Source organism: Phoca vitulina, unplaced genomic scaffold (genome assembly GCF_004348235.1).
Source record: "Phoca vitulina isolate PV1807 unplaced genomic scaffold, GSC_HSeal_1.0 scaffold44, whole genome shotgun sequence".
Classification (NCBI taxonomy): domain Eukaryota; kingdom Metazoa; phylum Chordata; class Mammalia; order Carnivora; family Phocidae; genus Phoca; species Phoca vitulina.
Window position 1 is genome coordinate 9436845 of NW_022589747.1, and position 24115 is coordinate 9460959.

The following is a 24115-nucleotide window of genomic DNA, read 5'->3' on the forward strand; positions in this document are numbered from 1 at the left end:
TGATGAACACTGGGTGTTGTATGCAACTGATGAATCACTAAATTCTACCCCTGAAACTATAATACAGTATGTTAACTAAAGTGAATTTTTTTTTTTTAAGATTTTATTTATTTATTTGACAGAGACAGCAAGAGAGGGATCACAAGCGGGGGGAGTGGGAGAGGGAGAAGCAGGCTTCTCGCAGAGCGGGGAGCCCAATGCGGGGCTCGATCCCAGGACCCTGGGATCCTGACCTGAGCCGAAGGCAGATGCTCAACCAACTGAGCCACCCAGGCGCCCCTAAATTGAATATAAATAAATATTTTTTTAAAGAAAGGACTGCTGCTCCATCTCTCCAGGTTCTGTTTTCTCCTAGCTCCCCTTCCTTCTCCTTCTGCAATTCTTGCCAATTTGTAAAACTAATGGATGTTTTCATTTTTAATCTCATGAAACAAGCTTGAGATGAGTAGTCATCAGTTAGTAACTACGTATCCCATGACAAAGACTATGACCAAACTTCAGTCAGGCTCCTCTGAACCCTCTTCTCAACTAGGCCTTGACCTTTGGATTTCCATGTCTGTCTTTGCATCGCCTAATTTAGCAAAAATCCTACTAAGTCCGTTCTGTAAGAATCCCTACCCTCAGTATCTGACCAAATCCTTCATCCTGCACCCCTGGTATCTGATCATGCCGACCTGCCTTCAGCAAGAACCTCATCAAGTTGGTTTAGACAGAATACCCCCACCCTTGATGTTTCCTCTTAGTGATTTTCCATCCCCTGACCCCCACCCTGCCCCTTGGCTATAAATCCCCCACTTGTCCCTGTTGTATTTGGAATTGGGCCTGGTTCTGTACTGAGGTCTGTTTTCCTCTATTGCAGGAATCTTGAATAAAACTGGTTTATACCACTTTACAGCTCTGGTTTTAATACCCATCTCCACCTCTAATATCAAATATGGCCAATATTTTTGAAACAGCAGAGTGATCAGGCCCAAATGGGAGATGCTATTGCACTTCACTTTAATCATATTTGATATCTGCCTCATGCCAGATGCTGTACAAAAATAGATATAATATTTCCTGGCCTCAAGGGATATTTGATGTGAATAATAAAACAAGAGAACCAATTGACCACTATTTATTAAATTGTTTTACATGGCAAATAAAGGAAGAACCTTAAGGATTTTTGTTTTTTATATTTAAATTAATGTATCTGCCTGCTTTACCTTGTGGTATATGGTGATAGAATAATGGAAATCGAGGTAGAAAACAGAGTGCTGACTTCAATGACTGCCTAGCTCCTGACCAGATTAAACCTCACAATGGGGTGCAGTAGGCAAAAAGCAAGAGGGAGACATTTACAAAGGCAAGAAATCTAACACAGGCTTTGAAGAAAATGCAACAGGACCACCACTGAAAGGAAAAAGCAGGTCTGCGTCAAGGTCAGCCCTCTCTCAACAGGAGCAGTGAGTCTAGGTAAGTCAAGGGCTGCCAGTATGAACACATTTGTTGGGTCTCAACTGGATGCCTCCTCCTTGGTCTCCAGTATCATCTCCTCCTGGCAGCCTTCCGAGTGCTTTACCTAAACTGGAAACCTGACCACACCACTCCCCCTTTAAATAACACTCTTCAGTGCCTCTGCACTGCCTAGTAAATAAGACGCCAGCTCCTTCATCTGACTTCTAGGGATCCCACAATCGGATTTACCTCTCTGGGACTCCCTCCTCCAGACACAACACTCCAGGAACACTGTTCCAGGGTACTCACCAGGCTGTTTCTCACTGCCTTCACTTTGCTCAGGTCAGTCCTCTGCCAGAAAAGCCCTCCTCTGACCGTTACACAGCTAACCTAGTTATCAAGATCTGGTTTGTAGGCTTTTCCCCCGACCTTCCTCCAGGTGACCGGGGGCGTATCTCTTTTACCGGACCTATGACATTACAATGACTAGTTGGCGTGACTTGCTTCCTTTCGACACTGAGTTATCGAGGGCAGTGGCTACGTCTTATTCATTTTAAGAATCCCCAGCACCTACCATAGTCGCCCAGTGAATGTTTGCTGAGGGAAATAAAATTCCTTAAAGCAGGGAGGCTCCAATGTAGTATTTTGCACGAGTGGGGTTTAAAGGCTGGTTCTGCTCTTTACTATCTGGGTGATTCAGACAAGATTTTCCAATGTACTAATGAAAACAAACCTGGTAATACCCATCTGATAGGGCTGTTGGGAAGAGTAAATGAAATCAGGCATATGAAGCATTTAGCTCAGTTCAACCAAGCGTAGTTCTTTCCTCATCCCTACAACACCTGCCCCCAACTCCCAAATATCACTCCCAACACAGCTCGGGACAGTAAACAAAGCCTGTTTACCCAGGATATGTTTAATTGTAAGAATCGAGATAAAGGTCAACTCTTCATAAAAAGGAAACTATAGTCCCATCTGAGAGGTGCCGCGTGCGTTCTTCTCTTACTTCTTTGAGGAGCAGTACTTCTGGATTTCTTCTGCGAGCCACAAGCAATGCAGGATGCGCTTCTGTTCAGCAGCTAGTTCCTTTTCAGAGAACTGGCCCAGGAGTTTCTGGACAAATATATTTTGATCTTTCAGAAAAATATTCTTATTGACTCCGACATTTGGCATATTCTCCAGAGACCCAGATTTAAAATGGAAGCTTAAATGTCGGTTCCGTTTTAGACCGGGCCCTTTCTCTTCAATCCATGTGAGCGGACTGCAAAGACAAAAATCATAAATGTCAGAGATTACAAGGGAGGGCAAGTGGATGTTTGCTGGCACCCGAGAATCTGGTAATAGGCTTTCATTGTGCACCCATCTTCCCTGAAGCTGCTGCTCAATGGAGTGGCTCAGGTGGCATCTGGACTTCCACCAGCCTCCCAAAGGCCTTGGGTGATTGTTCCCAACTTTACTGCCAAACAGTCCTTCATTGAATTTTGCCATCAGGCAAGGGAATTCATTCAATGATTTTTGTGTGAACATCAGTTTGTTTTTTTCCTTTTGTGACTGGCTTATCCGTAACTTTTTAAAAAGTTTTTAATTCCAGTTAGTTAATATACAGTATTAGATTAGTTTCTGGTGTACAATATAGTGATTCAACAATTCTATACAACACCCGGTGCTCATCACAACATCCTTCATCCCCATCACCTGTTTAACCCATTCCCCCAACCCCCTCCTCTTCTCTCTCTTTCTCTCATTTGTTTTTATTCTGAGTCTCACAGATAAAGAGAGCCAGATAAGGGCTACAGGCAGTCCATGCACCACCTGAGATTTGTGTGCAAAACTGTTTTTTCCATGTGTATGTGCATTTTAATGGAAAGAAGTGCTTTCATCACATTCTCAAAGAAGTCTATGGTCCAACGCACATGCCAGAAAACACCAGTCTAACCCTGCTGATTAACAAAGCACCTGTTTCTGTTTCTGTGTGATGAAAGCACTTCTTAACTTCCTGCTAAGTTCAGCACTCACAAAAATCTAAAATCCAAAGAGGACAGACTCCACTTCTCCAAAGTCCCTCCTTTCTCTAGGATTATCTTTTCTGTCTTTTTAGCAGGTCAGAGCTGTGGTATCTGCTTAGTGAAACACAGAGAAACCTCCTAGGTAGGCTCTGACCTAAAGTAAGAAGCTTCACTGAATAACATGACAGAAAAAACATAAAATCTGCTTCTAAAAACACATTCTAAAAGCAATACGGCATTGAATTTAGGGATGTTCTAAATGAAAAAAAATTCCAGTCCTTTCACCTAAATAAAAGAATCTTCAACTTGAGACAATCCTTTCGGATTTTTGCCTATTGGCATACAAATCAAAGTATGGGTAATTTTTGATTATGCTGCTTTTACTTATTTTAAAATATTTGTATGATCCTATAGTGTTGTTTTATTGTCTGCATACCATGCACAATTGATTATATAATTTAATATTTTATTATTGCCAAATATTTAAGCCTCTTTCCAATTTTAAATTAATATGGGTACTCTGGATTCAACATTTTCACACATATATACTCGCATATATAGTTTTCCCCTCTTCTTCTTAGAACAAAGTTCTGGGAATGAGATGGCTTGTGGCTGGCCTCTGGCTACTTCTCTTTGCTTTCCCCTCCCTTTTCTTTTCCTAAAGGGACGAGTCAGGGTGAAGGACAAAGCAATTTTGTTGGACTATTGTGCTAACGGATAAAGTTTTCAGTGTGAATACGGAAGGTGTTAAATCTTGAGTACACTTAAAGTTCTCTAGCCTTTTCCTCCCCTGCCACCATTCCTCAAATTTCCTCTCTCCTGTCCCTTTGGGCTGCAATAGGTCAGGCCTGGGGTGGGCAGGTTAGACCAGTGTCGCTAAGGAAGAAGGGAAGCTACCTTTTGGGTTTTTCTGTCTGTAGACTGATGGTCCCTGATCAAGCTTAAGATTTAGGTGTGAGGTTACAGGAAAAGGACCCAAGCAGGTCCCTTAAGAATGTTTTGGGTGTTGGAGGGAGCTCAGGGCTGCCTTCGGCCTGTGTAAAGGAATCCTCCCCTTTGGCTAACCTAGCTTACCAAGACCTACACTAGAGTGTGGAGGTGTATGTTTAAGAGGAAAAGATCTGAAGTACATAAAGGGGGAGCCAGGCCAATAGCCATATATGTACGGAGACATCAGGGGAAATGTTGATAGAATAACTTCCTTATTTTGTGGTCCTATCTGCTAAAAACCTGAAAAGTCCCGGTTTCCTAACCTCCTAGTCATGTATTTAAGTGAGGATACTGAATGTTGGCACCGTACTGCCAAATGAATGCAGTAGGGCTGAGGATGGCCCTGGTCCACGCAAGTTCTGAGCTTGGACAACACTCAGCTCCAGACATCCCAAACAAAAACACAAGCTTTAAACTCACAGACAACTTCTCCACTCTTCCTCTCTGTGAAACCTTCATTTGCAAATATTTGCATTTGTCAACTTGGGCATGGACTACCTACAAAAAAGGCCTCTTACAGCTCACCTTCTCCAGGGAGGTGTTCAGCCACATCCACATCCCTAGTATCAGCACGTGTTTGCAAGCCCGGGGAGGTGGGGATTTCTAACACTGCTCTCCCCAGGCCCTGAAGGATGAGCAGGCAGGGGACTGCATGGCTTCGACACTATTCCTAGCAGCTGGCTTCAACAGGAGAGCTGAGACTTTTAACTCTCCTATACACTGATTAGCCACATAAGATTTGGATTAAAAAAGTATTTTTGTTATTTTTACAACGTGTGAAAACTGCTGGTAAGATGGAAAGAACATGGGCTGGAGAATCAGCTGCACGGGGATTTCCTGGATGACCTTGGGATCTAAGACAGCGACACCTGCCTCGCCGGCAGGGGAGGACCACCATAAGGGACGGACAAGGCCCGGGGTGTTTCCTAGGATACAACTTTCTTGTGCCCTTCCCATGCACTTTTGGGGAGAAGCTGTGACAATCTGGGGACAGGAGACAGGCTGCCTAAGTGTGATCCTCACACAATCACTTAGTTCCGTGCCCTTAGCAAGTTTCTTAACCGCTCTGAGCCTCAGTTTCCCAGGTGACAGTCACAATGCCCACTTCAGAGAGTTGGTATACAGATTATATGAGAAAATCCTTGTTAAAGGGCCATGTGCCCCACACATAGTAAGCACTCAATAAACATTCACTAACCCTAGCATTGGCACAACAGGGATTCAAGTAATGATCTCGGTCTTACGAGTCCTTTTATTGTAACTTTTCAAGATCAGCCTCCTCTCCTCCCCGACCCTAGCTATGGTTCTGCTCTATTCTACTGTGTTGTTTGAAGGTAGTTATAACTTAAATTGTGTCTGGAAACAACTGGCAGAGTTTCCTAATGTGTAGTAATAACCCTAGAAGGACATCTTCTTGTAGCTTTAAGAAAATGTGGCCTAAAAACTGAGACAAGGTTTGGGGGAGAGAGAAAAGAAGCCCACAGATCCCAAGCATTCCTCCCGGGTACTGTCAGAAGCCAAGACTGCATTCACAGGGTAAGACAGCTTTTCTTTGTCACAGGGCACACTATACCAAGGGCCATGTAAGCCGAGCAGGGACCCATTTGCTTTGAAGAGCTGCAGTTCAGCCAAGTTTTCTATTCTGGAAGTTATTAAAATGATTCATGTATGAATGCGGTGTAGCCTATAAATCAAAAATTCATATTCAGGTCAGACAAAGAATCTACGAGACAGTAGTTAAATTAGTAAACTACTAAAATGAAGGTGTTCAATCTATCATCTAAAAATTTTTGGTTATGACTCAGATTTTTATAAATAAATGATCTTTACAAACTCTTATCAAAAAGTTGGTCTCACTTCTAAAATATTCATTTCCATGGCTAGTTTTGTTTAACTGAGGTATAGTTGACATTTAACATTGTACTAGTTTCAGCCCACAGCTAGGTTTATTTTTTTAAGATTTTTATTTATTTGTTTATTTATTTGAGAGAGACAGAGTGTGAGCAGGGGGAAGGGCAGAGGGAGAGGGAGAAGCAGGCTCCCCACTGAGCCAGCTGGGAGCCTGATGTGGGGCTCGATCCCAGAACTCCAGGATCATGACCTGAGCCGAAGGCAGATGCTTAACCGACTGAGCCACCCAGGCACCCAGCCCACAGCTAGTTTTAAAAGCACACAGGCTTTAAAACATTTCATAATGTGATGACAAAAATTAACATTAATGCTGTTTATTCACTGCTTTAACACTGAATACAATAAGTTTGAGATATTCAAAATACTCTGATCCACCTAATCAGTGAACATGAATAAGAAGTATATCATTTTCCCTATGCAGCTGTGGTCGTGTTGAGATTAAAAGTACAATCTGTGAAGTAGAAAGTATTACATGAAATTAAGAATTTATTATAATATAGTGTTTGCCATCTGCCCCAACCCCTCACCTGATGCTTGCCTCCCCTTTGCAATAATGCGAGTCAGTCTCTACTTCCCTCACATTTTGTTTCCTGTCTGACGCCTACTCAAATTTCAAGACTGCGCAAAGCACCTTTTCCTCTGAGAAGCATGACCTGACCTCTCCAGGGTCCCCTTTCCTGTGCTCCTGCAGCACCCTGAGCGACCTCTAGCTCCGCCTGCAGGAGACTGCACCTGTCTGCGGGGAGGGTCGGACCACAGCTGCAGTTCTAACGCTTCCAATGCTGATGTCAGAGCCAGGGTCTACCAGTGTGATTCCTCCAAATGCAGCACTTGGAAGCTCTGCATACTTGACCTTCATCTGTGACTTCTGCCTTTCCCTTGCAAAGAGGAAACTCCTCAAATGGACATAGATCGGGCTTCATGCAGGAACTCAAATACTTTTCTCTTTTTGTAAATACCCACCGGTTTCTTCTATTACCAAGAGACCCACCTACCTGGGAACACATACAGAAACACTACAAAACACTTGCTGTTTTAAATATTTTACAGAGCCTAAGTGCCTTTCAAGGAAAACTATGAATGTGCTTTTGTTTTAAAAGACTTGGTATAAAAAATAAAGAACTAGAACATTTTGGGAACAGTATGACAGTATGATATAAAACTGAGAAACAGAACTTTAAATTTTGGTCACACTGAGGGTTGAGATAATTGGACATGTGATAATAAACAAGCAGGGTAAAATGTCAACGGCAAGATCTAGGTAGTAGTTTGGGTATGCACTGCAAAATTCTTCCAACTCCACTGTATGTCTGAAACTTTCATAATGAAATGCCGGAAAACATTCGGGCCACAGAGGTAACTGGATTTCTGCTACCACCTCTGGTACTGCTTACTTGTGTGGCTTACACAACCTGCCCAAATTCGGTAAGCCTCTATTTACTTCCTGGCAAAGGGGCTCATGTCTGTCTTATTTACCTCCCAAGGCTGCTGCGAGGATGAAGTGAAGCAACATAAGTGAAATCCCAGCACTTCTTCTGTCTACAAAAGCAGACAGCCCTGGGCGCCTGGGTGGCTCAGTTGGTTAAGCGACTGCCTTCGGCTCAGGTCATGATCCTGGAGTCCCTGGATCGAGTCCCGCATCAGGCTCCCTGCTCGGCGGGGAGTCTGCTTCTCCCTCTGACCCTCCCCCCTCTCATGTGCTTTCTCTCTCATTCTCTCTCTCTCAAATAAAGAAATAAAATCTTTAAAAAAAAAACAAAAAAAACCAAAAGCAGACAGCCCTTCCAGAGTCGGGGGTGGGGGGGTTTAGGCCCTCTGGGCTTTGTCTAGGTTCTCCTTTGGGAACACACAACAATGTCTTCAAGTTTCCCGCTCCTCGGTTTCTCGCAACCTACCGTTTGTTCTCTGTCTCCAAGCACACAGTCATTTTCATATACTGATCTTCCTTTCGCTCTTCCAAAGTGGCGGATACAAGAGAGAGCTCCCCAAAGAGGGAGACCAGCCAGGTCAGGCGAGAAATGCCACTAAACGCAGGGAAGCCAAACCGCTCTTCTTCTAACGGGCTAGCTGTGGAGAATCACAAATACCATGGGAACTGAGAAGTGAGGTGGAGGGCAGAGGGGGCTTGTGGGCAGGGTGGCCGTGGCAGGACGACCCTGCCTCCCCGCGACCTTGCAAGATGACTCTGAATATTTAGGTGCCTGAATGAAAACCTTCATAAAAGCATCTTTTATCTTGTTTATTTAATTCAATTTTGTTAGGAAAATAAGACATTTTATTGGAAACAGTAGTCCATCTAGCCCACAGAATAATAAAAATATTTCAGGCTTCTAATACATATATATATATATATATATATTATATATATATATATATATATATTAGATATATCCGTGTATGGATGTATAGTTTACATATAGTAAACATATATACACTTAGGTATACAAACATCTACACCCTCTTCAGTTAGTGATTTAAAGAAGTCTTGTAAAAGAAGAAGAATCAAGGTATTTTAGCCCCCGAGTCTACATTCCGATAAATACCATCTAACTATCTGTATAAATGACAATAGGGTAAAGGCACCATGATAGCTCTGAAGAAAACAGCGATACCCACAAACCATGTAAATATCAAGAAAAGTGATACAGTGTTAAGTGTTTTCTCAGTCTTCATAACCTCCTACACCAAAGTACATTCAATAGAATATTTGTGTGAGAAATACGTGTGGTCAAGATACTGCTCCTGACTGTCCCCGGCCCAAATTTTAAACATAATCCAAATGTAAAAGACTACATACCTGTTACATTGTTTATAAACCAATGATTTCTTACAAATCTGATACTGACTTCAAATCCATAATTATGCCTATGCTTTAAAAAAGGTTAACTTATAAATAAAAGCCAACAAAATTGTAAGTTTCATAGGCAACATGGTTTGGAATCGCTAGGACCTAGGTATCAAAGTCACACAAGAAGGGTTTCTCCTTCTCAGCTGGTTACTGTTTGCTCTCGTTCCGCGAGGACACAGCAGCCATGAAGTGTTTGAGCCATGAAGTCGGACGCCTGAGCTCCAACCTGGCCTGGCCACTTGGCTGTTTTTGTCAACTCTGTGAAGCTACTCACGTCTCTGACCTTCCTTTTTTTCCTGTATAATGGGGGTATAAACACCCACTTTATAGGACTGTCATATGAATTAACATGAACGAATGCATGTCACATACTTAAGCACAGTTCCTTGTATAGATTAATGGTTATTACTTGTTACAACAACCCTATCATCAGTTTAAACGATGAAGGTGGATTTCGAAATGATGTTCCACTGTTATTTTCTGGAAGTTCATGAGATGAATGGTTTTGCCACTTAACAATGCCTGGCCACGTCAGGGTTTTGCTTCCATAAGGAGAGCCCTCAGGAGAGGTGGCCCAGATACCCTAGGGTATAGCCAGATAAGGAGTCCATACAAAGGTCACCCCAAGAGCAGGGGCCTCAAGGATGCTCATTTCCTATTGCTAATGGAGCTACTCAAACAATGACCAACATAAATAATCAAATATACAGTAGGTCAAATATTCTGGCTGCAGCCAATGTCCTTGTAACTTATTGGAGGAAGAAAGGGGCTATGCATATTCTGTTTGCTCTGCAAAGAGGATAAAAATGTTCTCCTCCCCAAGAACCTGTCTCAGTCCATTTTGAACCTCCTACGGAAAAATAATCTCCAATTTGTTAAGATTTAATGAGGAAAATTCTACACCTAATAGATTGGGACGGAAGCATTAGTAAATTTAAGATTTCTAACATACTTTTTACCTAAGGCCCACCAAAGCACTTAAATCTCATTTGAAGAAAGAAGGAAAATAGGTATTTTTATTGTTTGTGGCAGCATGGGAAGATAATATTAAATTGGCCTTCAGTCAGAGAGTCTTTAGCGAAAATGAATCCAAACTAAAATCCTAGAGAACCAGGAAAGAACCCAGTTAGCCTACCAGCCTCCCCAGTTCCACATGACCCGTGATCCCACCTCAAACTGACCTGTGAAGAGAAGAGACCCTTTCAGCAGGTCTTTCCCCACCACTTCTTTTTTCAGGAATGCAAACTCCTCCATCAAGAGTTCAACATGCTCCTCATGCAAGACCTTCCCTGTCATGACAAAAACCAGGAGTGAAAAAGGCAGTCATCACCGGCTGTGTACAGACGTGCATCCCAGATTCTAGGTCTGTCTTGCCCCAGCACAGGGTACAGAGACCGCAGAACCACCCGCAGGACCCCTGCACCCTCACATACCCCAGCTGAAGATGGTGCCAGCGCCAGGCTTGCAACAGAAATCAAAGTCTAAGAAAGCCAGATGGCATCCACCCGCCCCAAAGGCAAGATGAGATCAGGGAAGTGTCTGAGCCGAGCGTTAAGTTCTCTTCTAGCCAGAAGGGGACAGCGCAGCATAAAAATCTAAGAAACACGGAGAAGACTAGGAACTGTCGGGACTGGAGAGGAGCTAAAATTAGACTCTTTATTTCAAGGACTGGAAGAACCAAGTGATTTTTCTCAAATTACCCAGGCTGAAGGGAGGATAAATAATATATTCATAACCAAAATTTTGGATTATAAAATAAAGCTGTTAAAAAGTTTTGCTTTGGTGGTTTTTTCTTATCTAGGCTAGAAGTTTCACAAAGGACCAGAACTATTTTCCCCCTCTTTGATAGCTCTTTATTCTCAACTAGTCTCACATGTCTATTTTTTTCATATACATTTCCCCCATATTACTGACCTCTTTTGTTTTGTCCACAAAACAAAAACAAAACCACCAAGAAAAACTTAAAGCACAATTAAAGCTCTTTTGTTCAAGTATGCTTTGCTTAGCATTTCCATTTTTATTTATTTATTTTTATATCTTTATGGCTTATTTACTACTTGTTACAAGTTTGTAGCCTTAAACATTATAAATATTACCCCCACACACATCCTATCCCTTGTTAATCACAATTTCATTGGGTCTTTTTACAGGTTTGACTTTCTAGACTCCACATATTAGTGATATCATATTGTACTTGTCTTTCTCTGACTTATCTTACTTAGCATATTTTGCTCAAGATATACCCATGTTGTTGTAAATGGCAGGACATCCTCCTTTCCCATAACTGAATATTCCACTTCATGTATGTACCACATCTTTTTAAAATATTCATCTGTTGATGGGCATTTGGGTTGTTGCTATTGTGAATAATGTGGTGATAAATGTGGGAGTGCATATATCTTATCAAAATCCCATTTTCATTTTCTTTGGATAAACACCCAGAAGTGAAATTGCTGGAGTGTATGGTAGACCTATTTTTAATTTTTTGAGGAATCTCCATATTGTTTCCCACTAACAATGTATATGGACTATCCTTTTCACCTTTTACCAGCACCTGTTGTCTCTTTTTTTCGTGCCATTTTAACAGCTGTGGGGTGATGATAACTCATTGTGGTTTTATTTGCATTTTCCTGATGATGAGTGACATTGAGCATCTTTTCACATGCCTGCTGGCCATGCCGATACCCTCTCTGGAGAAAATATCTATTTAAGAACTATTTTGTGATTAAGTATAAAGTGTGTTTAAGATCTATATTTTCACATAAACACAGAGGGAAATCTGGGACACTGGGAGGTGCTCCTGGGATATTGGCCATTGCTTATCCCAGCTTCACAGAAAACTGCAGAATGAGGTGGGCTTATTCTTGCACCTTATGAGTAAGCAGGCACATCGCCTGAATCTCTACAGAGTTAGGTGTGTGGGAGAGTGAGATTCCTTCCGCCCACTACCTAGCCCCTGAATATGGCAAAGAAAGCTTCCTACAATAAGCAGAAGCTTCTCCCCTGTGGTGGTTTTATCCATATTTACATGCCTATGAGGGGACTTGGGCATCTGGGAAGTTGGACCATGTTATATTCTCTCCAGAACTAGTTTTATATTTCCATTTCTGTATTTCCATATCCTTGGTCATTAAAGAATTTTTTATCTTTCGGATCGCCTGAGTAGCTCAGTTGGTTGAGTGTCTGACTCTTGATTTCAGCTCAGGTCAAGATCTCAGTGTCGTGGAATTGAGCTCCACATTGGGCTCCATGCTCAGCGCAGAGTCTGCTTGAGATTCTCTCTCCCCCCTTCGCTGCCCTTCCCCCCCCCGCTCATGTTCTCTCTCTCTCTCGCTCTCTAAACAATTTAATTAAAATCTTAAAAAAAAGACTTTATCAAAGATGTGGTACACACACACACACACACACACACACACACATATATACACACAATGAAATATTACTCAGCCATCAAAAAGGATGAAATCTTACCATTTACATCGACATGGATAGAACTAGAGGGTATTATGCTGAGGAAATAAGCCCATCAGAGAAAGACAATTATCATATGGTTTCACTCATATGTGGAATGTAAGAAACAGCACAGAGGACCATAGGGGAAGGGAGGGAAAACTGAATGGGAAGAAATCAGAGAGGGAGACAAATCATGAGAGACTCTTAACTCTGGGAAACAAACTGAAGGTTGTTGGAAGGGAGGTGGGTGGGGGGTGGGGTAACTGGGCGATGGGCATTAAGGAGGGCACGTGATGTGATGAGCACTGGGTGTTATATGCAACTGATGAATTACTGAACTCTACATCTGAAACTACTGATGTACTATATGTTGGGTAATTGAATTTAAATAACAAACAAACAAATAAATAAATAAAAGACTTTACCTTTCAACTGAACCTTTACTTATTTTTCTATCATTCACTCAATGATCTATTGTGATAAACACATGTGGTAACTACAGCATACATACATACATACACACACACAGATTCTGATACACATATTCAGAGATCTCTTTATTGATCACACCTAGAGTACAAACCTTGATATCAAAATAGAATTTATTGCACTGATGCTGGGAACCTAAACTGATGCAGCCACCATAGAAAACAATATGGAGGTTCCTCCAAAAATTAAAACTAAAACTACCATATGATCCAGCAATTCCACTACTGGGCACTTATCCAAAGGAAATGAAAACACTAATTCAAAAAGATATCTGCACCCTCACGTTCACTGTAGTATTATTTACTAAGACATGGAAACAACCTAAGTGTCAACTGATGAATGAATGGATAGAGAAAATGTGACATAAATATACAATGGGATATTATTCAGCCATAAAAAAGAAGGTAATCTTACCATTTGCAACAAAATAGGTGGACCTTGAGGGCATTATGCTAACTGAAATAAGTCAGAGAAAGACAGACAGCACATGATCTCACTTATATGTGGAATCTAAAAAACAAACAAACAAAAACAAAACACCCCAGCAAACTGACAGATACAAACTGAGCAGATACAGAGAACAGGTTGGTGGCTGTAAGAGGTAGGGGGTAGGGGGTGGGCAAAATAGGTGAAGGTAGTCAAAAGGTCCAAACTTCCAATTATAACTGGAATGATAATGTCATGGAAATATAATGTACAGCATAGTAACAACAGTTAGTATTGTACTATATACTTGCAAGATGCTAAGAGATCTTAAAAGTTCTCATCACAAGAAAAAAAACTAACTGTGTGGTGATAGGTATTAACTTATTGTGATGATCATTTTACAATATATATAAATATGGGATCATTATACTGTATACCTGAAACTAATATAATGTTATGTGTCAATTATATCTCAATTTAAAAATTAAAAAAAAAATTCACCAGTAAATGAACCTTAGCTCCTTGGAGAAATGGCTAAGTGCACAGCTGAGGCAGAGAAAGCACACAAAGAACACAAACCAGTTTATGCCGGAAAGCAAGGAACTGCTCAAAGAATAATGGAAATATGATTAAATGACACAAGAGCTAGCAATAAAAAGGTCCCCACTAATCAAATATGAAACAATTTTAATATCAAAATAAAGTAGATTATAATACATTTAATTAAAAAAAGAAGCTATGAATCAATCCATATTAATATAAATTCATAAATGAATAATCAGAAAGTGTGATAAATAATGGATATTTATCAAGTTTCAAACTACCTCCCCACAAAATAATCATTAATACAAAGTGGGGAAAAGTAACTTTCCGTGTAGAAACCTGGCAGACACCACCTTAATCCAATGATATAATTATTAATGGACAAATTGAATTGGATGCCACTTCTTTCACTTAGAAGAACACAGCATTAGAAAGATGGCAGAGGAGAAAGGGACCCTATTCCAACCGGTCCCCTGAATTTAGCTGGATATCTACCAAACCATTCTGAACAGCCACAAAATCAGCCTGAGATGTAAGAATATACATCGGGATCTCTACAAGCAGAAAAACATGACCTGTCCCCAGGTATGAAGCGCAGAGCTGTGATTCTGCGGGCAGATATCAGAAGATAAACAGAAAGGGGAGGGAGCCACCATACGCTGGCGCTGGGAAGGTGAGATAACACAGGAATGCAAAAGCACCCTGCACTGGGGACCAGGCGCAGACTCACAGACGGGTAGCAGCAGGGAAAGGACTTTAGTCCAGCCCCCAGACAGGATCCAGGAGCTGCAGGTGCGCACGTACGAACCAGGGGCGGCTCGTGGTTTTAGAAGCACAAAGGGCAGAGACGTGCCCGGCCCTGGGATCAACCTATGGGGGTATTGCTGTGGGGCACACAACAGGGGAGGCTAAGGTTTTTAGCAGTGCAGACAGAAACAGAGACTACGAGTCCTGGAGAGCTGAGTGGAAGAGCAGACTGCAATTTCTCTGTTCTGAGACAGAGGTTTGGATGCAGTTACTTCTGCTCTGACTCTCGGAAGAGACGTGGAAAGCTGCCAGGGAAAGCCGCAAGAGAACAAAAGCCCAAAAAACCAGTTTTAACTGAGCCCACCCCCTCCTGACAGGGGGCAGGACAACTCTGCCCAAGCAGAGTTGCCTGAGTAACATCGCGGCAGGCCCCTCCCCCAGAAGACAGGCTGGAAGAACAAGAGGCAGACAGCCCTAAGGTCCCTACAAAACAGGTGCATCCTGCTTGGGTCCTGGTTAATACTTTAGACTCTGTACATTCCCTCAACCACGCCTCAACAGAATGACTAAGAGGAGGAACCCCCAACAAAGAAAAGAATCAGAGACTGTGGCCTCTGCCACAGACCTAATGGATAAGGATATAAGCAAGATGTCAGAGATAGACTTCAGAGTAGAAATTATGAAGTCAGTATCTAGGTTTGAGAAAAATATTAGCGACAGTATAGAATCTCTAAGGGCAGAAATGAGATCTAATCAGGCCGAACTTAAAAATGCTATGAATGAAGGGTGCCTGGGTGGCTCAGTTGGTTAAGCGACTGCCTTCGGCTCAGGTCATGATCCTGGAGTCCCGGGATCGAGTCCCACATTGGGCTCCCTGCTCAGCAGGAAGTCTGCTTCTCCCTCTGACCCTCCCCCTCTCATGCTCTCTCTCTGTCTCATTCTTTCTCTCTCAAATAAATAAATAAAATCTTTAAAAAAAAAAAAAAATGCTATGAATGAAATGCAGTCTAAACTGGATACTCTGACTGCCAGGGTAAATGAGGCAGAAAAATGAATTAGTGAGCTAGAAGATAAGATGATAGAAAAGAAGGAAACTGAGGAGACCTGTGAAAAACAGATTAAAGCCCAACAGATCAGACCGAGAGAGATTAATGACGCCATGAAACATTCCAATGTCAGAATATTGGGATCCCTGAGGGGGTGGAGAGACAGAGAGGTCTAGAAGATATACTTGAGCAAATCGTAGCTGAGAACTTCCCTAATCTGGGGAAGGAAACAAGCATTTGTGTCCAAAAGGCAGAGAGGACCCATCCTAAGATCAAAGAGAACAAATCAATGCCTCAAAATATAATAGTAAAACTATCAAATCTTAAATCCAAGGAAACAATCCTGAAAGCGGCTAGGGGAAAGAGATTTCTTACGTACAGAGGGAGGACCATCAGAATAACATCAGACTTGTCTACAGAGACCTGGCAAGCCAGAAAGGGCTGGCAAGACATATTCAGGGTACTAAATGAGATGCAGAATACTTTATCCAGCAAGGCTGTCATTTAGAATGGAGAGACAACGAGCTTTCAAGACCAGCAGAAACTGAAGGAATATGTGACCACCAAGCTGGCCCTGCAAGAAATATTAAGGGGGGGGGGTTCCATAAAAGAAGAAAGACCACAAGAGTAATATAGACCAGAAATTTATAGAGACAATCTATAGAAACAAGGACTTCACAGGCAACATGATGGCAATAAAATCGTATCTTTCAATAATCACTCAACATGAATGGCCTAAATGCTCCCATGAAATGGCAAGGGTTGCAGATTGGATACAAAGACAGGACCCATCCACATGCCGGCTATAAGAGACTCATTTTGAACCTAAAGATACATCCAGACTGAAAGTGAGGGGATGGAGAACCATTTTTCATGCCACTGGACCTCAAAAGAAAGCTGGGGTACCCCAAGATACAAATGTAGTGACCCAAAGGGGCATATGCACCCCAATGTTTATAGCAGCAATGTCCACAATAGCCAAACTATGGAAAGAGCCTAGATGTCCATCAATAGATGAATGGATAAAGAAGATGTGGTATTTATATACAATATTATGCAGCCATCAAAGAAATGAAATCTTGCCATTTGCAAAGACGTGGATGGAACTAGAGGGTATTATGCTAAGTGAAATAAGTCAATCAGAAAAAGACAAGTATCATGTGATCTCACTGATATGAGGAATTCTTAATCTCAGGTAACAAAATGGGGGTTGCTGGAGTGGTGGGGGTGGGAGGGATGGGGTGGCTGGGTGATAGACATTGGGGAGGGTATGTGCTATGGTGAGCACTGTGAACTGTGTAAGACTGTTGAATCACAGACCTGTGCCTCTGAAACAAATAATACATTATATGTTAATTAAAAAAAATTAAAAAAAAAAAAAAAGAAGGGGCACCTAGGTGGCTCAGATGGTTAAGTGTCTGCCTTCAGCTCAGGTCATGACCCCAGCGTCCTGGGATCAAGTCCTGCACTGGGCTCCCTGCTAGGCGGGGAGCCTGCTTCTCCCTCTGCCTCTGCCTCTCTCTCTCTCTCTCTCTCTCTCTGACTCTCATGAATAAATAAATAAAACATTAAAAAAAAAAAAAAAGAAAAGAAAACTATCCAGAACAAAAAAAAAGAAAGAAAGAAAGCTGGGGTAGCAATTCTTATATCAGACAAATTAGATTTTAAGCTAAAGACTGTAGTAAGAGATACAGAAGGACGCTATATCATTCTTAAAGGGTCTATCCAACAAGAAGATCTAACAATTGTAAATATCTACACCCTCAACATGGGAGCAGCCATCTACATAAGCCAACTGTTAACCAAAATAAAGAAACATATTGATAACAATATGTTAATTGAAGGAGACCTCAATACTCCATTTTCAGCAACAGACAGATCATCTAAGCAGAAGATCAACAGAGAAACGAGCTTTGAATGACACACTGGACCAGATGGACCTCATAGATATATACAGAACATTCCACCCTAAAACAACAGAATACTCATTCTTCTCAAACGCACATGGAACTTTCTCCAGAATAGACCACATACTGGGTCACAAATCAGGTCTCAACTGATACCAAAAGATTGAGATTATTCCCAGCCTATTTTCAGACCACAATGCTTTGAAACTGGAACTCAATCACAGGAGAAAATTTGAAAGGAATTCAAACACTTGGAAGCTAAAGACCATCCTGCTAAAGAATGTTTGGGTCAACCAGGAAATTAAAGAACTTAAACAACTCGTGGATACCAATGAGAATGAAAACACATCAGTCCAAAACCTATGGGATACTGCAAAGGCAGTCCTAAGGGGGAAATACATAACCATCCAAGCCTCACTCAAAAAAGTAGAAAAATCCCGAATACACAAGCTAACCTAATACCTAAAGGAACAGGAGAAAGGACAACAAATAAAACCTAAACCATGCAGGAGAAGAGAAATAGTAAAGATTAAAGCAGAGATCAATGAATTAAAAACCAGAAATACAGTACAGTAGATCAACAAAACTAGAAGCTGGTTCTTTGAAAGAATTAATAAGATTGATAAACCACTGGCCAGACTTATCCAAAAGAAAAGAGAAAGGACCCAAATCAATAAAATCATGAATGAAAGGGGAGAGATCACGACTAACACCAAGGAAATAGAAACAATTATTAGAAATTATTATCAGCAACAAATTAAGCAGCCTGGAAGAAATGGACGCCTTCCTGAAAACTTACAAACTACCAAGACTGAAACAGGAAAAAACTGACAATCTGACTAGACCAATAACCAGTAACAAAATTAAAGCACTGATCAAAAACCTCCCAAAAAACAAGAGTCCAGGGCCAGATAGCTTCCCAGGGGAATTCTACCAAACTTTTAAAGAAGAAATAATACCTATTCTTCTGAAGCTGTTTCAAAAAATAGAAACAGAAGGAAAACTTCCAAACTCATTCTATGAGGCCAGCATTACCTTGATCCCAAAACCAGGCAAAGATCCCATCAAAAAGGAGAATTACAGGCCAATATCCCTGATGAATATGGATGCCAAAATTCTCAACAAGATCATAGCCAATAGGATCCAACAGTACATTAAAAGGATTATCCATCACGACTAGGTGGGATTTATTCCTGGGATGCAAGGGTGGTTCAACATTTGCAAATCAATCAGTGTGATAGAACACATTAATAAAAGAAGAGACAAGAACCATATGATCCTCTCAATTGGTGCAGAATAATCATTTGACAAAATACAGCATCCTTTCCTGATTAAAACTCTTCAGAGTGTAGGGATAGAGGGAACATTCCTCAAGTTCATAAAAACCATCTATGAAAAGCCCACAGCGAATATCATTCTCAATGGGGAAAAGCTGAGAGCCTTTCCCTTAAGATCAGGAGCACGACAGGGATACCCACTCTCACCACTATTGTTCAACATAGTAATAGAAGTCCTAGCATCAGCAATCAGACACAAAAAGAAATAAAAGGTATTCAAATTGGCAAAGAAGTCAACTCTCTCTCTTTGCAGATGACATGATACTTTATGTGGAAAACCCAAGACTCCACCCCCAAATTACTAGAACTCATACAGCAATTCAGTAATGTGGCAGGATACAAAATCAATGCACAGAAATCAGTTGCTTTTCTATACACTAACAATGTAACTGTAGAAAGAGAAATTAGGGAATTGATTCCATTTACAATAGCACCAAAACCTGTAAGATACCTCAGAATAAACCTAACCAAAGAGGTAAAAGATCTATACTCCAGAAACTACAGAACACTTATGAAAGAAATTGAAGAAGACACAAAAAGATGCAAAAACATTCCATGCTCATGGATTGGAAGAATAAATATTGTTAAAATGTCTATGCTGTCCAGAGCAATCTATACTTTCAACGCCATCCCGATCAAAATACCAATGGCATTTTCCAAAGAGCTGGAAAAAACAATCCTAAAATTTGTATGGAACCAGAAAAGACCTTGTATCGCCAAGGAAATGTTGAAAAAGAAAACCAAAGCTGTGGGTATCACGTTTCCTGATTTCAAGCTATATTACAAAGCTGTGATCACAAAGACAGCATGGTATTGGAACAAAAACAGACACATAGATCTATGGAACAGAAGAGAGAGCCCAGATATGGACTCTCAACGCTATGGTCAACTAATCTTTGACAAAGCAGGAAAAAATATCCAATGGAAAAAAGAAAGTCTCTTCAATAAATGGTGCTGGGAAAATTGGACAGCTATATACAAAAGAATGAAATTCGACCATTCTCTTACACCATATACAAAGATAAACTCTAAATGGATGAAAGACCTAAATGTGAGACAGGAATCCATCAAAATAGGCAGTAACCTCTTTGACATCAGCCACAGCAACTTCTTTCAAGAAAGATCTCCAAAGGCAAGGGAAACAAAAGTAAAAATGAACTTTTGGGATTTCATCAAGGTAAAAAGGTTCTGCACAGCAACGGAAACAGTCAACAAAACAAAGAGGCAACCCACAGAATGGGAGAAGATATTTGCAAATGACACTACAGATAAAGAGCTGGTATCCAAGATCTATAAAGAACTTCTCAAACTCAACACCCAAAAAACAAATAATCAAGTCAAAAAATGGGCAGAAGACATGAACAGGCACTTCTCCAAAGAAGACATACAAATGGCTAACAGACACATGAAAAAATGTTTGAAATCATCAGTCATTAGAGAAATTCAAATCAAAACCACACTGAGATACCACCTTACACCAGTTAGAATGGCAAAAATTAACAAGGCAGAAAACAAATGTTGGCGAGGATGTGGAGAAAGGGGGACCCTCTTACACTGTTGGTGGGAATGCAAGCTGGTACAGCCATGCTGGACAATAGTATGGAGGTTCCTCAAAAAGTTGAACATAGAGCTACCCTACGACCCAGCAATTGTACTACTGGGTATTTACCCCAAAGATACAGATGTAGTGAAAAGAAGGGGTACATGCACCCCAATGTTCATAGCCGCAATGTCCACAATAGACAAACTGTGGAAGGAGCCGAGATGCCCTTCAACAGATGAATGGATAAAGAAGATGTGGTCCATATATACAATGGAATATTACTCAGCCATCACAAAGGATTTGCATCGACATGGATGGAACTAGAGGGCATTATGCTAAGTCAAATAAGTCAAGCAGAGAAAGACAATTATCATACGGTTTCACTTATATGTGGAACATAAGGAATAGCATGGAGGGCATTAGGAGAAGGGAGGTAAAATGAAGGGGGGTGGAAATCAGAGGGGAAGATGAATCATTAGAGACTATGGACTCCAGGAAACAAAGCGAGGGTTTTAGAGGGGAGAGGGGTGGGGTGGATGGGTGAGCCCCGTGATGGGTATTAAGGAGGGCACGTATTGCAATGAGCACTGGGTGTTATATGAAAACAATGAATCATGGAACACTACATCAAAAACTAATGAAGTACTGTATGGTGACTAACATAAAAAAAAAGAACACAGCATTAGTTCTATAATATTTCTATGAAAGATGCATACCCTGAATCTAATCATGAAGACACATCAGACAAACCCAAATTTAGAACATTCTACAAAATAACTGGCCTGTAACCTTCCTAACTACCAAGGAGAATAAGGAACTGTCCAGAGCAGAGACAATGTGATGTGTCAAGTGAAAACGATATGTGATTTTAAACTAAATCAGTTTGGTATAAAAAATGTTATTAGGAAAACTAGGACAATTTGAATGGGGTCTGAATCTCTAATCTGAGGCTTAGATGATAGTATGTACCAATGTTAATTTCCTCAATTTTTTTCATTTTTTAAATTGAGGAGTAACAGTCGCATATAATTATATATGTTTAAAGTGTTGATTTGATAAGCATATACATTGTGGGATGATTACCAATAGAAAGGTATTTAACACATCCATCACCTTGCACAGTTAACTCTGTGTGTTTGTGATGAGAATGTTTAAGGTCTACTTTCAGCAATTTGCAAGCATATTAATTATAGTTACATGCCGCACATTGTATTTTCAGAACTTTATCTTTTTTTTTTAAAGATTTTATTTGAGAGTGAGCAAGAAAGAGAGCAGGAACACAAGTGGGGGGAGGGGCAGAGGGAGAGGTAGAAGCAGACTCTCTGCTGAGCAAGGAGTCTGATGTGGGGCTCGATCCCAGGACCCCAAGATCATGACCTGAGCCAAAGGCAGATGCTGAACCGACTGAGCCACCCAGGTGCCCCAAACTTCACCTTTTTCTAACTGAAAATGTGTACCCTTTGACCTATATTGCCCTATTTCTCCCTCCCCCAGCCAAGGCAACTATCATTCTAATCTGTTTCTATGATACTGGCTTTTCCCCCCTTTTTTAAAAGATTCTGAATATAAGTGAAACAATACAGTATTTTTTCTCTGTCTGGGTTGTTTCACTTAGAATACTGTGGTTCTAGGTTCATCATGCTGTTGCAAATTGCAGGATTTCCTTCTTTTTTATGGCCAGATAATATATATATTATAAAACTCATTGCAGCATTATTCACAATAGCCAATACATGGAAACAACCTGAATGTTCTTCAGTGGGTGAGTGGGTAAAGAAAATGTGATTGATATATATGTAATAACATATATATAGTATGTACAGATATATAGCTACATATTACATGTAATATATGACATATGCGATATTAATGCATAATACATATAATTACATACTGTATAGGGTTATATATAACATATTTTATACCTATATTATTTATATATTACATATGTAATATATCAATTACATTTTCTATATACATACATACACACAGTTTGCAAATATTTTTCCCATTCTATAGGTTGACATTTCAATTTACTGATTGTTTTCTTTACTGTGCAGCTCTTTAGTTTGATGCAGATCTATGTTTATTTTAGCTTTTGTTGCCTGTGCAGTTGGTGTCTTTTCCAAGACAACAGTGCTAAGACCAAAGTCAAGGATTTTCCTGTTTTCTTTTAGGAGTTTTACAGTTTCAGGTAAGTCTCTTTTTTTATGATTTTATTTGTCTTTGATACATGTCAAGATACTTTTTTGTGACTGGTGGAAGATAGGAGTCCAGTTTCATTCCTTTGCATGTACATATCCAGTTTTCCTAAAAGCACTGATTAAAGAGACTACCCTTTTTCCATTGCACGTTTTTGGAGTCCTTGTCAAAAATTAGTTGACCACATACGCATGGGTTTATGCCTGAGCTCTCTATTCTGTTCCACTGGTCTATGTGTCGATTTTATGCCAGTACCATACTGTTTAGATTCCTATAGTTTTTTTTCTTTTTTAAAGATTATTTATTTGAGAGAGAGTGAGCGAGCAAGCGCACATGCATGAGTGGGGGGAGGGGCAGAAGGAGAAGCAGGCTCCCCGATGAGCAGGGAGCCCATGTGGAGCTTGATCCCAGGATCTTGAGATCATGACCTGAGCTGAAGGCAGATGTTTAACTGACTGAGCCACCCAGGTGCCCCTTGATTCCTATAGCTTTGTATCAGAGGCTGTAATAACAAAGTGTGATTTTTTTTTTTATTTAAGAGAGAAAGCGAGCCAGCAGGGGGGAGGGGGAGAGGGGGAGAGAGAATCTTAAGCAGGCTCCATGCTCAGCCCGGAGCCTGACACAGGGCTAAGTCTCACGACCCTGAGATCATGACCTGGGCCGAAATCAAGAGTTGGATGTTTAACTGACTGAGCCACCCAGGTGCCCCTCCAGATTTATTCTTCATTCTCAAGATTGCTTTTGGTATTTGGGGTCTCTTGTGGTTCCACACAAATTTCAGAATAGTTTTTCTATTTCTGTAAAAAACGCCACTGGAATTTTGCTAGGGATTGCACTGAATCTGTAGATTGCTTTGGAAAGTATGGACTTTTTAACAGTATCTATCCTTCCAATACAAGAACATGAGGTATCTTTCCATTTATTTGGGTCTTCTTCAATTTCTTTCTTTTTTAAAAAAGTTCTTATTTAAATTCCAGTTAGTTAACATACAGTGTTATATTAGTTTCAGGTATACAATTTAGTGATTCAATACTCACAACACCTGGGGCTCAACACAATTGCCCTCCTTAATCCCTGTCACCTATTTCACCCATCCACCCACCGCCCCTCTAGTTACCATCAGTTTGTTCTCTATAGTTAAGAGTCTGTTCTTGGTTTGCCTTTCTCTTCTTTCCCCCTTATGACTGTTTGTTTTGTTTCTTAAATTCCACATATGAGTGAAATCATATG

The 24115-nt window shown here is 40.7% G+C and overlaps 1 protein-coding gene across 2 annotated transcripts in view; it reads right to left on the reverse strand.

Moving 5' to 3' along the window:
- Window positions 1-1101: 1101 nt before the first annotated feature.
- Window positions 1102-24115, reverse strand: part of BLVRA (biliverdin reductase A) — a 60697-nt gene continuing 37683 nt past the window's right edge. For both annotated transcript variants that reach the window (XM_032430544.1, XM_032430545.1), the window contains 3 exons: window positions 10374-10481; window positions 8240-8411; window positions 1102-2698 (listed from right to left, as the gene is read on the reverse strand). In XM_032430544.1, coding sequence (XP_032286435.1) covers window positions 2440-2698; window positions 8240-8411; window positions 10374-10481 — 539 coding nt within the window. In that variant the 3' untranslated portion in view covers window positions 1102-2439. The remainder of the gene's footprint in view (window positions 2699-8239; window positions 8412-10373; window positions 10482-24115) is intronic.